At 48.6% G+C, this 14924-nt stretch overlaps 1 protein-coding gene across 1 annotated transcript; it reads left to right on the plus strand.

Moving 5' to 3' along the window:
• The first annotated feature begins 8412 nt into the window (after positions 1–8412).
• Positions 8413–11945, plus strand: LOC127217397 (EKC/KEOPS complex subunit LAGE3-like). Its single transcript, XM_051178384.1, is given in 4 exon segments — positions 8413–8693; positions 8695–8774; positions 9104–9232; positions 11776–11945. Coding segments are annotated over 4 exon segments (633 nt in total). The 5' UTR covers positions 8413–8414; the 3' UTR covers positions 11921–11945.
• The last annotated feature ends 2979 nt before the right edge of the window (positions 11946–14924 follow it).

Consider the following 14924-nt stretch of genomic DNA (forward strand, 5'->3'; position numbering starts at 1 on the left):
CCACACTGAACCTCTTAGAAGAGAAAGTGGGAGGTACCCTTGAACAAATTGGTACAGGAGACTGCTTCCTGAACATAACTCCAGTAGCACAGACACTGAGAGAGACAATTAATAATGGGAGTTCTTCAAACTTAGAAGCATCTGTAAGGCAAAGGACACAGTGGACAAGACCAAACGGCAGCCCACAGACTGGGAAAAAGATCTTCACCAATCCTACATCTGACAGAGGGTTGATCCCCCAAATATACAAAGAACTCAAGAAACTAGTCAATAAACCACCAAATAACCCTATTTAAAAAAAATGGGGTACAGAACCGAAGAGAGAATTCTCAATAGAGGAAATCAAGAAGCCCGAAAGACACTTAAGGAAGTGCTGGACATCCTTAGCTATCAGGGGAATGCAAATCAAAACAACTCTGAGATACCATCTTTCTCCTGCCAGAATGGCTAAAATTAGAAACACCAATGACAACTTATGCCGGAGAGGATGTGGAGACAGGGGAACACTCCTCCACTGCTGGTGGGAGTGCAAACTCGTACAGCCATTTTGGAGATCAGTATGGCGGTTCCTCAGGAAAATGGGAATCTGTCTACCACAGGACCCGGCAATCCCCCTCTTAGGCATATACCCAAATGATCCACATCCATGCAACAAAGGCATGTGCTCAACTATGTTCATAGCAGCATTATTTGTCTGTCTTAAGACAGAGCTAGCCGATAAGAAACAAGTAACTGGCCAACAGCATTATATCAAATACACAGTCTCTGTGTGTTAATTTTGGCTGGTGCGGGGGCGGGACAAGACCAGCGGCGGGCGGGAGGAAAAACCTTACTCTGTACAGTTCACAGAGTACTCCTGTGGAACCATTAATAGCTGGTTCTTGGCATTGGCGACCAGGGACCTGCAGGCCATGTCTGCCTCCACAGCAGATGGTAAAGGCACTCTTACAGAGCTGGAAGGAGGCTATGGTTAAGGTTCCATGCACTATTAGGTTTCCTATTGCTATGTGGCCTGGTATATTTCGGAGTCCTGTATGGCACTGCCCCCTTCTGCCACCCAAGACCAAGACTTCCCCGGAACCTTCTTTCTGACAATGCTAAACAAAACAAGCCTCATCCACTTCCCACCTCCCACCTCCCACCTCCCACCTTCCCAACAGTTCAGCTTTTCTTCTACATCCTGAAGTCGTCTCAGGATTGGGCAACTCCCTGTCCTGCCAACATGATATTTCTTCTTGGGCTAACTGTCCAGAGTGCATCACTCTGTTCTTTCCCTTCCCTGCTCACCCACCCGAAAGTCTTTGTTTTATGTTTCATCCTTCCTATCTTCCCATGGCCCATGCCAAGGGTCTCCCAGGAAAGGATACAACTCCAGGAGTCGACTTGCAGTTGTTGCAGGCAGCATCTCCACTGGGTGCAGGGAGAATTGGTGGCTGCTCATCTTGGGGGAATGACTGCTGCCTCTGAAGCTGCCACTCCTAATGCTAAAGAGCTTCCTGGGCGGGAGCTGCCTGGAGCAGATTGGCTACTGGCATCTTGTGGGCCACTCTCACGAGGGACACTGTCTTGGTCAACCTGGGCCGCCAAACCCTGAGAGCTAGCATGGACATCAGAAGTTCGAGGTCTATGCTGCCCATCCTCTTCCTCTTCCTCTTCTTCTTCCCCTGTTCTGCCACCTGCAGCCTCACCAGGACCCTGCATGGCGATTCTGACTTTCTACTCAGCTCCTCTGGTCAAGCAACCGTACACCACTCAGGCTCAGCTAAGGAAATGAGGCAGCAGTTACAAGCCCCACCCGCTAACACCGAGCACACCCCTCAAGGCCCACTGCGCTTGCACAATCAACTTCTGGTGAGGGTTGGCTCCTGCTGAGCTACTGCCTCCTGCTGGGGTCTTGGTGGGTGTGTGCGTGTCTGGGGGCAACAATTCCTGCTCCCTGCAAACACATTCTCACGAGGTTTGGCTCCTGCTGAGCTACTGCCTGGCTCTTGGTGGGTGTGTCTGCACCACCACCACCACCACCACCAACCCATGCCGTCCACAGAATTCCTGCTTGCTAAATTGACTCCTCCTCTAGGAGGCTTGTACTGATAGAACCTTTCGGTATAGGATTTCCCCCATGGTTCTCTATCCTCGAGTGTCACTGCTTCCTTGCCACACAGAAAGCCTGAGGCTTCAGGAAATTCTTCATGGCAGTGTTAGTGCATGGTGTTGCAAGATCGCCTGCACAAGCAGGTCTAGCATGTGTCCAGCATACCCGTAATTGTTGGGACCCTAAGAGATGGCTCCGCTGAGCCAAACTGTTCCCCCTGAACCCAGAACACCCTTGCACACAATGCAGCCCTATATCCCTCACCAGAGGGGCATCCCTTAATGCGGCTGACTAGTGTGACCGAAAGAGATTAGTGCTGGCCGAGATCAGAAACAGATCTTCACTGCATCCCTGCAATCATGTTCCTATGGTTGGACCTTGTGTGGGGTGGGGGATGGGATGGGATGGGCGATGGGATGGGCAATGGGATTGAGTGGCATGGTATTGACCCACAAGTCTTTGCTTCTCTCCCAGAACTGGACGACGGAAGGAAGAAATGTCAGTAAGATGATGACAGGTGCACTTGTCCCTATGGGCGCTAACAATGTTTTCAAAGGCTCTGGACTCATTTGACATAATGCCAGGCATGGCACTGAGGAACCATCTGCTAGGACAGTGCCTTAGTTTGGAGTCTATGACATGAGCCTGTAGACTCTAGGCGCTTTTCCCATTCACAGTGAAGAAAGATGTGCTTTATTCCTGCTCTTGCAGATCAGGGCTAAAGGTATTGCTTAGAAGTGGTATTTCCTGCTATCTGGTGGTGTCTAATTAGTGTGGAACTGTACTGTATTCCCTCTCAAAGCAGATGATGTAGTGAACATATAGGCTGCAGACGAACTCATAGGTCCTGCTGAAATCAGAGAGCAAAGACACGGCCGTCCTGATGGCCTGAGTATCTGCAAAGTTGTATGTGACTCTGGTGTACACATGAGGCTTCTAGAAGACTCAGCCTACAGGCATATGGGGTACTCATCAGTACCTCTTGTGTCTAGCCATGTAGTGATGTCCTTCTGGAATCTGGAGTATGCAGTTCCCCAGGATTCAGAGGGCAACCTGAAAATTCTGAATAGCTGGACTCTCTAGGGGGTGGTTTGGTCCACAGGCTGAGTCAGAGCTGGATGGATTCTGCATTACAGTAAGTAGACCAGAAGCAGATTGCTTCAGTTTTGTGGCTCCATAGAGTCTGGTTTCGTGGTGGGGATGTTCAGTGGTGAGCAGAGTTCATGGAGGATGTGAAGGACTCCTAGGGGAACCGTCCAGGAAACTCTTGGGGGATTGGTCCATTGGAGCCCAGAGGCACATTTGAATGGTCTGAAGTAGGGACAGAGGCCTGAGGGCAGCCTGGGTCAATACACATCTCTGAGTGGGAGGCCTTCTTTAACTGAACCTTCCATCAGTATCTTCATCTTTCTTTCATTGGTGAACACAGAAGCAGACTTGTTCTTTCAGTGCTGGACCCCACAGGATCAGCACCTCCAGACCTCCAGGGCAGTTCAGAAATGCCTCACAGTGTCCGCCAATGCACTGACAATGTGAATGCACAAACAGGTGGCCCATGGGTGGGTTCAGTCACCATTGGAGAGTCATTAAGAGGTCAATGGGTTCACCCAAGAACCACTAGTCCCCAAGAACACACCTTGATGCAGTGCAATCACCAGAAGTAACAGCAGAGTTGACACCTTTGCCCCCCTTGTCTTCACTTTTAGTGAATTGACTAGTAAAGATTCTGGGCACTTGGTACTTTTAACCAACTCCTGTTTGGATTACGTTGCCCTATTGGTGCAGGTCATGCAACGTTTTGTGCCCTGATTTTCCCCCTTATGTAGTGAGATATTCACTTTGTCCGCACCTGTGGCACAGACCACTCCGATTGGGGGGTGGAGACGGGGTCGGACGTGACATGGGGGAACTAAGTCTGAGGAGGGGGCTCTGAGAGCTCTCTTGCTTGCAGCATAGGGACAGGAGCACTTCCGGAGGCATCCTTGGGGCCAGGACAGGAACCTGCTGGTGTCCATCTGTCTATGTTGTAAGTTATTTCTCCCTGAATAAACATCTGTTCGGCCTATTTGTTTCTCCTGATCCTTTAAACATCAATATCTGGTGTCAGAAGTGGTATCCGGATTTTCACCTGGCCTGGTTTTCACCCAGGCGGCAGACCCTGCTCCCTTCCCCCACCATTCCCAAACAGGCAGGGTCCCTTGCCTAACCAGGTGGACACACCACAGCTTGTGGGTCTTTCGCCTCTGCCCTACAACTCCTTTACCTCCACTGCGGGCCTGAGAAGGCACTCACTGCTTCTCATCTTTTGCCCATTTCCCCACATTGCATTCGGGCACACAGAGCCCTGTGGCACCGCCCGCCCCACTTGTGTGTTCCCGAGGCTCAGTGGCACCAGGAGGTGACCCCTGTTAGCCCTGCGGTCCCAGCAATTTGCAAGGCCTCAGCTAAGCAGAAGTAGCTAAGCCTGACCTAACATCACTTAGGTCAGGTGTCTGTGCCCAATAAGTATGTTTTGCTGCCTACCACTTCATCTTCTAGGCCTAACAGGTGGGCTGCTTTGACCCTTGGCTATTTCACCCTGTTGTTCTTGTCCTGTTTCTGGAAGAGAGGCTGCTGAAATGTCTGTTATCCCAGAAAATAAAACTACATTTCTTAGCTTATTTTTCTTGCCACTATGATATAGTGCCCTGACAAGAGCAGCTTAAAGGGATAAATGGTTTATTCTATTTCATATTTGAAGGTTATTGTTAATCTTGGTATCGAAGTCAAGGCAGCAAGAGCTAAGAAAAGCTGGCAACATCACATCTACAATTAGGAAGCAAAGAATAATGAAAGTATGCTGCTGTTTAGTTTATTTTCTTCATTCATAGCCGAGAATTCTAGCCACCTACAGTGGCCAAGTCATCCTGTCTCTGCTAAGGCAATCATGATGATCCTACACAGGCATGCCCAGAGGGATATCTCCCAGGTGACCGTAGAGTCTGTTAAGCTGACAACACTGACCATTACAAGTTTACCTCTTGTAAGCCTGGCATCCAAGCACATTATTTGTAATCCATTACCTTCTACCCCTTGTCCCTATAGGCTCTCAACTATGTTTCAAGGTAACATGCATTTAGTCCAACTTTTTTTTAAAAAAATCTTTTATTTTTTATTTGTATTTTTCTAATATTTTTGTTTAATATTTTTTCATATTTTACATATCAATCGCAGTTCCCTCTCCCTCCCATCCTCCCATGCCTCCCACAGACCCACCCCCTCAGCCCCCCATCCCCCATCTACTCCCCAGGGAGGGTGAGGACTTCCACGAGGGATCATCAAAATCTGACAAGTAGGGCCTAGGCCCTACCCTGTGTCTCTAGACTAAGGGATTATACCTCTATAGGGAATAGGCTACTGGAGTCCCCTCCTGCACTTGGGATACATCCTGGTTCCATTGTCAGAGGTACCATATACTTCCCAGTCCTCCTAACTGAGACCCACCATCATGGGGTCTGTATCAGTCCTATGCTGGTTTCCCAGCTATCGGTCTGGGGTCCGTGTCCCCCCTTGTTTAAGTCAGGTGTTCCTGTGGGTTTCTCCAGCCTGGTCTTGACCCATTTGCTCATCATTCCTCCCTCTCTGCAGCTGGATGCCCTAGGAAAGAATTCTCAATCTAAGAAATTTTAGGTTATGCTTAGCTGCCTCTGTTTTGAAAACAATGAGGCCTAGGAGAGGGGGGGGACGGAGGGAGAGAGAGAGATAGGGAGGGAGGGGGAGGAGGGAGGGGGGGGAGAGAGAGAGAGAGAGAGAGAGAGAGAGAGAGAGAGAGAGGAGAGAGAGAGAACATAGAATACTGCATGGTGTGTATCAACAGAGCAGCCTTTTCCAGACTGAAGGTAATGGAAATTTCGAACTGTTCAGTGTCCTCATCAGTCAGTCAGTTGGTTAAAAGTGAGGGTGAAGTGGAGAAAGGTAATTTTTTTTTGTTTTGTTTTTACTTTTGGTGATAACTTTGTTGTAAACAGGCCCATACCATCAGGGTATGTTCTTAGATCTTATCCTGGGATGATCCCACTGACATCTCATAAAGATGCCACAGATACAGAGTTAACCTAGCCATAGGCCACCATGGCTCAACTATACCTCCTCTCTGTTCTGACATCACCAGTATGCCACCAGACACTGTGGATTCTATCCTTACTGCACGGTGAAGGGGCTAGTCCTCTAGGACCAGATACTGGAAGGGTGTCTCTCTTTTCATACATGATGGGGAAGGCACCAAGAGGAGGATGGTATTGAAATCCAGTTTTAAGGCACAATCTGATACAGATGTTGCCCATATTTGGACCTCCCAATCACCCTAATACTTGTATGACAATTTCCTTTATTATAAAACCTCCAACCTGGAGGGAAGCTTGTTAAGACAATGACTTTTAAAAGAGAGGTGAAAAATTCCATCCTGCAAGGAAGCTTCTTAAACTTGGGAAGTAAAATAACTACAAAAACTTCAGGAAGTCCCTGAAATTGACTACTACTTCTTCTTTCCCAAGCATACATAAGTTGTAAAGACAGCTCAGAGAGTATCTCCAACAAGCTGAGCCACAAAGAAGAGAATTCTGCTAAGCTCCTTGGAAGAAGCTCAGACCATCTGAGCAACCTGAAAGAGGCACTTCCTAACTTATTAAGCTGACTTTACATTATGTAGTACATTTCAGGTTTCCAGAGGTCACCAATTCTGGGGTGTGCTTTGGCGTTGCAACTATCTTTGAGTCGTTTGTGTTGCTATAACTAACCCCAATAAAATAACTTGTAGGTTCACCAAGTTGGATTTTTGTGGTATCCTTACTTTGGGGAGTGTCCATTCCCTATATGGTAGAAGACATTTATTCACATGTCCCCAGAAACATTCTCACACAACACCTGGATACTCCAGAGCTGCAATCAGGTTTCTGCCCCAAATTTGGCACTGCCAAAGTCTGAGGCCTCAACCCCAATGCACCAACACCCAGCTGGCTGTTTTCCCATTGTTTTCCTAGATGTGTTCCTCCAGGACTGCCTGTGTAGTTGATAAAGCTGCACACACCACCAAACATCCCCCATTCACATGAGTATACTGAATAGGATACACAATAGCAAACCCTAGCCCTCTGTGTGAGGCATCTATCCAGCTCTAACTTGGTCAGTGGAACAGACCGTCATCAAGGAAGTCTGCACAGGCCTGGCCAAGGATGCCTTCTGGACCCTGGTCCATGCCCTCTGGACCCTGATAGGGTACCTCCATTCATGGCAGGGACATGAAGTACCTCTGAGTATGCTACGGGACCATAGATTGACGGCCCTCCCTCTTAGATGCCAACACAGCAATGGTTCACTCTGTGGCTCCAGGACGTAGCCCAAATAGCCTTGTCCTTTATCCCCAGCTGCAGCAGCAGCAGCAGCAGCAGCAGCAGCAGCAGCATCTTAGTGTTCAACCTTCATGGTTGCTTGGTCACCCTTCTTCCACACCTAAGAGGACCTCACAGTCCCTCATAACCTGAATGCCTTCAAGCAGGAAGCACAATTGGGCAGACAACCCCGACCAAGTGGGAAAAGCTCTACCTCTGAAAGCACTCACAGCTTCAGTGAGAGTGTAAATACATTTCTTCCACATGACAAATGGTGAGCTTGTGTGCTGGGCTCCAAACAGAGGGTGCTGCTGTGACAGATGTTTTCTATATGCCCACCCTGCTTGTGCAGCACAGTAATCGAGGGCTGTGATGATCTTACGCTTTCAGTTACACTAATCAGTATCACTAGGCCGTGCCAGCTGAAGAACACTGAATTATGTGTGTATGAGGATGTTGTGGGTCCAGGGGGTGGGGCAGTTGGACGGAACCATCATAGAAGGGTCCTAACAAGTCAGGGTGTTGGGGATGGTGGCCAGTCAGCTTGCGTAGGTTTTCTGAATACCCAAGTGGCACCACCTATCCATCCACTCCTGCTGCTGGGCTGAGATTCCTGAAGCCTCAGGCTTGTTGGGATCAGTGTCAGTCATGGGTGGGGCAGCTTGGAGGAAACCTATATTGGAGGGCCCCATTAGTACAAGCCCCGCGAAAGAGCTGTGTGAGAGAGCTATACGTTTTGGGTTCTCAGAGACACCCCTCCCCCGCGAGTCTGAGCAGACTGCCAGTTTAGTGGAAACCAATCCTCGCGAGATCTTGCTTGCACATGCGCAGTGGACCTCACGTGCTGTTCCCTGTTTAAAAAAAAAAAAAACGGTGCATTTGGCACAAAGACTTCCTTTTCTCTGCTGAGGGTTAGTGGCAGGGGTTGGATTGCTGGGAGGAAAGCCAGAGTAGTCATGCAGGACCCTGATGAGGGCCTAGTTGGGAGAGCAGTGGCTGAAGAAGGTGACGAGAATGGGCAGCAGAGTCCTCAAGCTCCTGAAGCCCAGGCTACCTCTCAAAGTCTGGCAATCGAAGGTGACCGTGGCAACTTCCCTCGGAGTGGCCCACACGATTCCAGTATCCCAGCTGCTCCTGGTAGCCCGGCTGCTCCTGGTAGCCAAGCTGCTCCAGGCAGCCCCAGCTCGGGGAGCCCTGTAGGGTCCGGAGCAGCCGCTGAAGAGGCAGCTGTCGTTCCCCCACAGCGAACAGCCACCACTTGTCCCTGGACCTAGCGGAGATACTGCATCGACAACTGGAAATCGACTCCTGGAGTTGTATCCTTTCCTAAGAGACAAGGGCTACGGGAACATGGGGGGCTAAAATGCCCATGGCATGGAAGGCTTTTGGGGCACGGGCACGGTGCACAGCTAACTAGAAAAGGTCAGATGGCTGTAGTCAGTGCAGCGGTTGGCATCCAGACAGGACGAGGAGACTCCTTGCCTGAGAGGGTTGAAGGGTATAGAAGAAAACCCAAATCACTAGGGAGGTGGGAGGTGACTGGGCTCTGGTGGCAGGAGTGCTCATTGCCAGACAGGCCTAGGAAGTTTATCCAGGCAAAGGGTAACTAAGTAGTGGATGGTGCCTTAACTTTATCTCCTCCCAGCTCTGTAACAGTGCCTTTCAGGTCTGCAGTGGAGGCAGACATGGCCCGCAGGTCCCTGGTCGCCAATGCCCGTCGCCAGCAAGTGATGGTTCAGCAGGAGTTCACTGTGAACGACAGTATCTTGTCTGTGTCAGTATTCCAAGAGTGTGGAGTACGGGTGGCCTCAGGGTTGGAAGGCAATGTGCACTCTAGGGTTGTCTTAATGGAGACACTGGTGGCAGGCATGATGTGGTGGACCTGAACAGATTCCTTCATCATTTCCTTGACAGTGTCTGTTGTTCTTTTGCTATAATTATTGCCTAAGAAACACAAACACGAGTCTCACTGCCCACGTGGAGTTTACTGGTAGAGGGGAGAGAAAGGAGGGGTAGCTGGTGGCCAACAGAAAGCAGGAGAGAGAGAACAGAGAAAAAGAGAAGGGGGGAAGAGAGCAAGGGACCGGGGGGGGGGGGGGGGGGAGAAGCGCTTGGAGAGCTTGCTTTAAAAGAAAAACTTGGGCATGCGTAACTGAGTCCCCTGTGCAGCCAGGTAAAGCTTGAGCAGCCACTTAAGTCATGAGGTAGAGAAGAAAGGGCCTTAAGCATCCTGCCCATTATCAGGGGGCAGGGTCAGCGAACTGCTGGTTCCCAACATTCCCACCTCTTATTGTTATTAAAAAGGTGGGGGTTGGGCATGGCAGGTTTGGGAATAAGGACGTTGAGTTCAAGACTGCTTCCTGCTGACTTGGAGTGGTGATCGTCTTTGGGGGATCCGAGAAGGCTGGTGGTGCTGCCACATCCTGGTAGCTGGTTGTTTCATCGCAGTCCTGACAGTATGGAACTCTGTCTTTTTGAGACCCGGCAAGATGTTAACAGAAGAGAGGACAAGGTTGAGTTTAGTAAAAAAAAAAAAAAAAAAAAAAGTTTCTTTCTTAGCTCCTGGTACTTGAGGGAAGAATTGTATGATGAGGGAGGAGTTCCGAGGTGAAGGAAGGGAGTCCTGGGACCAGGGAAGGGTTGAATATTTATTTGGAGTGAATCTGGCCTGTTTGGATGGGGCCAATTCGGTTCCTTGGAACTTAAAAGATCACATGTACAAATATATTAAAAAGGACTGGGTAAAAATAAGAAAAAACCGAGTGTGAAGCCATGTGTAACAGAGTCAGTGAAAAAAGAAATTAGAGACAAAGAATAAAAGGCAAAGGTAAATGAATGACAGGTTCTGTCGGCGGCAGAAGCTGGCTAGATGGTCCCTCTGCCTAGGTGGCTGGTGTAGCAGAGGGAAGAACCATGGGGGGTGAGGCTGGGCCACATGGTCAAGATGGCGGCTGCCATAAACACATTCCCAACCTCTGGCAGAAGTCATAAAGTATTGAGATATAATTTTGTTGGCATTTTTCTCCCCATGAGTGAGGCAGAAGGATTTGTGAAACTAACAGGACACCCGAGTCCAAGGGGTACAATATCCAAAAAGACCACCGTAGGTCTGAGAAATGTATGTACCAGTCTAAGGGCAGTGCTAGGGTATAAAACCCGAGAGACCCCTTGTGGGTCTGAGAAACGAATGCGTAAGTGGTGCTAGGCCTAGCACAAAATCTGAAAACCTCATTCCTGGGGGAAAATGAAAAACTCTCAGAGTATCTTCAGCATATGCTGCCTCAGCCCAGCCCACTGTGAGCCACTGGCATCTGCACAGAGAAGAAACTAAGCAGCAGAGCAGCAGAGAGGACAAACAAGAGCGAGACATTTCAACAGGAGTATAAGTTGCCTAGTGAGACAGGACACTTCTAGGCGGAGAGAGGTTCCCGCCCTGAGACAGGCTGCAGCTGCGGCAGGCGGGAGAGTTTTAGCGCGTGGAGGGAAGAGAACAGAAACAAGTTTAGGGAAAGAGATTGTTTAGCAGAGAGATAGAAAAAACTCCTTCCATCTACCTGTTTGCTGGCAGTAATTGTGTGGCCAATTTGAGTTATTTTCTAGGGGATATCTAGACTGGTTTATTTCCCATGGGTGAAGTAAAATCTGGCCAATCATTTTTGGAACTCATCAGCCCAAGAATGTGGCCAAGGGCAAAGGCCCGATAAGGACTCAGCAGTCCGAAGGCAGGAAGGCTTGAAGCCAGAATCTTAACTCACCAGTGGGAAATATCCCAGACCCCAAGAAAACGAGTTACAATGAAAAAAGGGTACCTTACCAAATTGTAGCCGGTGTGGGATGGTATTTCCAGAGAACGGGTGGATGGAACTGGACTGCTGCTTCGTAATCAGGGTCCCCGAATGTCTCAGACTGGCCATCCAACAGTAGGCGGCCGCCGAGTACTCGAGGAGTGCCTGACCGAGTCACGGCACCAATGTTGTTCTTTTGCTGCAGCTATTGCCTATGAAACAAAACACGAGACTCAGCGCCCACGTGGAGTTTATTGATAGAGGAGAGAGAAGGGGGGGGGTAGCTGGTGGCCAACCGAAAGCAGGGGAGAGAGATAGAAGAAAGAGAGAGCAAGAGGCAGAGCAAGAGAAAGGCGCGCTTGGCGCGCTTGTTTTAAAAGGGAAACTTGCGGGCATGCATAACTGAGTCCCCTGGCAGACAGGTAAGTCATGAAGTAGTAGTAGAGAAGACATGGCCATGAGCATCCCGCCCATCATCAGGGGTCAGGGTCAGCAGACTGCTGGGTTCCAACAGTGTCTCTTTAAATTTTAGTAGGTGGACTACTGAAGACCCTGTCCTCTTCCGCATTTCCATCAACAACTTTCTTGACCAGCTCTCCCTGGTGATGAGAAACATCCAGCGCCTGGAGTTTGTGGCTGTTGTCAAACGAGGAAGAGGAAGAAGTCGGGAATCCTAATATGTTACTGGATACAAGAAAAGTCAGAGGCGTTTTATGTTTTGAGTAATTGTTATTTTGCCTTTAAAAGTTCAGTATTTCAATACTGTATGCTATGTATTAATCTCATGGTTGGGTTGCTGAAGGAATGGGTGTTTACATATTACTGAACAAAATAAAAATTAGCAATTTCTTTTCATCTGATTTTACTTTTGACTACGCCAAAAACTGCCATGTTTTCGCATCTGTGTGCTTCTGTGGAGAAGTTCTGGAACTTAAATGTTTGAGTAGTCCAAAACAATTAAAGACAATTTAGGAAATGGAAGAAAAATTCAATTACTTAAGTATAGTCATACAATAAAAATGCTGGAAATGTTTTTGAAGTGCAGGTGTTTGTATATGTACATGTTCATGTTGTGAGGGTCACCTGTGTGCACATGCATGTGTCTGTGTATATATACATATGTATGTTCTGCATGTGGAGGACAGATGCCATCCAGGAATGTCTATTCATGAGTCCTGTATACCTTGTTGTTTTATTTATATATATATATATATTTTACTTTCAATATGGATTCACAGTGATTAAGGCATTCCAATTTGCTTAGACTGACTGGGCAGTAGGCTATAGGGATCTGCCTGTCTTAATCTTTCTAGCTCTGGCAAGACAAAGTATTGCCACCCACTCCTGCTTTTTATGTCCGTACTAGGAATTGAATAAACATCTTCATACTTAAGCATCAAGAACTTAACGAAACTGACCCATCTCCCTAGATCCAACACATTTTTGGAGTAAGAAAGTTGGGAGCTACGTTTGTAGCATGCTAGAGGTTCTGGGTCGCAAGTATTATAAAAAGTAAGAGTATCTTTTAGTAATTTTTTTCATATATTATGTACACGAATGGAACTATAATATACTAAGGGTGCTGTATCGTTTTCAAGGCATATTTCTTTAAAATATTGTCTTTTCCACTTTCTAAAACTACAATTAAAAAGCACAACAGTGCATAGTGTTTGCAAGTTATTTTCCCTATAACAACTAAAACTATGCATGACTACTTTGAAAGACTTTAGTTTGCAGAGCAAGGATGTAGGAGAGGGGCAGAAGAATAGCTCTTGCAAGCAGAATATAGAAAATCACAAAGAATGGATGTTGACATGGGTGGAAAGATCAGGGATTATGAGAACAAGAAAGGTTACTATGGTGATGGGGCTAGTGGTTATAGGCTAGGCTGATCTTGCTAAGTAGGGCTAGTTACTGAATCATCAGACCTTTGTGGAATAACTGAAGGCTCTAAATGTATAGCCAAGGGGAAGCCAGAGTATGAAAGACTTTAGAAACAAAGATAGAAAGTTTCTCACAGGTCTTGGCCCACAACAAGGAAATGGGCCCCCAACCCTGGGACAAATGGTTCCAGATGACCAGCCCCTGTCTGGGTCACACCTGGCCAATGGACAGTCTGGGGTCTTTCCAAGTCGTTCTGTGGTTTTTCCTTTGAAGAAGAACAGGTCACACCTGGGTGATCTCTCAAGCATGAGATCATACTTTGTAATCAATCACCTTGTGCCCCATGCGTGTGTGCTGATTTGCAGTTTGTCTGTATAAAAAGGAGCCTGAACCCTCTGAGGTGTGTGCTGCTTTCCCCGAGATTGCTGTCACCCGAGTGTGCGCTCGTGCAATAAACACCTCTTGCTTGTTGCATCTCCTGGTTTTGGTGTTTGTGTCGCGGGGCTCTCCCATCGGCCCATCAGGACCCCCGAATTAGGGTCTTACAACTTCTTTTCTTAAACTAGATTCTGACAGGGGTGCCTACTAAGTTAAGTATTTATCCATTTATTTCTTAATCTCCTGCATCTGCAGAAAGAGACTCTCCTAAATGTACCTTCCCACAAAAATAGAAGTTCCGTATACTGACCACCAACGGGATGTCCACTTGCTAAAATTTACAATGGACATCATGCGAGATGGCAAGAAAGTAGAAACACCAGAGTGGGATATTTCTGGCTCCCGGACCTCCTTTCAGATTAGCGTGGAGCAGCACTGAGGTAATTGGTTGTGCGTGTGAAGTAGTGCCTAGCTGTGTACAAACAGCCCGCATGCAAGAATCTTGCTAAGGTCACTCATCAGTTCCCGTGACTGTGTTTTGTTTTGTGTTTTTGTTTGTTTGTTTGGCCAGAGCCAGTCCTCTCGAGGTCCTGTTTTCACAAGTGCTCTGTGGGCCTCGCCTCACGTGGTGCATTGAGGGGGAAAGGGGCGGGGGTTTGGCAGAGGCGCCACCTCAGTCCTTCCCAGAACCGGCAGGGGGCGTTAGTGTCGGTGGTGGGCTCTGAGACGCCCTGAGCAGCCATGAAAGACCCCGGCAGCAGTGCGGGTGACCCACCGAGCAGCAGAGAAGACCAGAGTAGCCTCCCAAACTCTGGTGCCCAGGACAGCGGAGGTGGTACCGAGAGAGATGAGGGCAATGCCAGAGTGCCGAATGGTCCCGACTGCTCTGGAATCCCCCAAGGTTGTGAGGGCACAGAAGAGGATGGCACGTTGGTGGAGAAAGCTGCCCTTGTGGAGAAGCCACCACATGATCCGGAGCAAGAGGGAGAAAGCGAGGGAAGCCAATTCCTGGAGTTGTATCCTTTCTGACGTCTGTGACAGCAGCTGAGGTGGCCTAGACGGCCACAGAGAGTGCTGGGGGGGGCAGCATGGGGACGTCTTGAGAAAGTGGTGGAGGAGGAATGGGGGAATCAAGGGCCCTGGAGAAGGCAGTCTGTGGGGAGAGCAGCCAGAGACAACAAGACGAAGTCACCTTAACGGCATCCACACCAGTGAGCTCACGGTGCCTTTCCTGTCCTTCATGGATGCAGAGATTGCGCGCTTGTACCTGACCCGGGAAGAGGAGTCCCTGGAAGGAGCAGTTCACCGGGAGCTCAGAGTGACTGGCAGTGACCTTATGATGTAAGTTCTAGAAGGGGAGGGGCCTGCTAGGGGGCAGTTGGCAGCCGTTCCTGTCTCTGCCTGAGGAGCCCACCCCAT

Source organism: Phodopus roborovskii, unplaced genomic scaffold, assembly GCF_943737965.1.
Source record: "Phodopus roborovskii unplaced genomic scaffold, PHOROB, whole genome shotgun sequence".
NCBI lineage: Eukaryota > Metazoa > Chordata > Mammalia > Rodentia > Cricetidae > Phodopus > Phodopus roborovskii.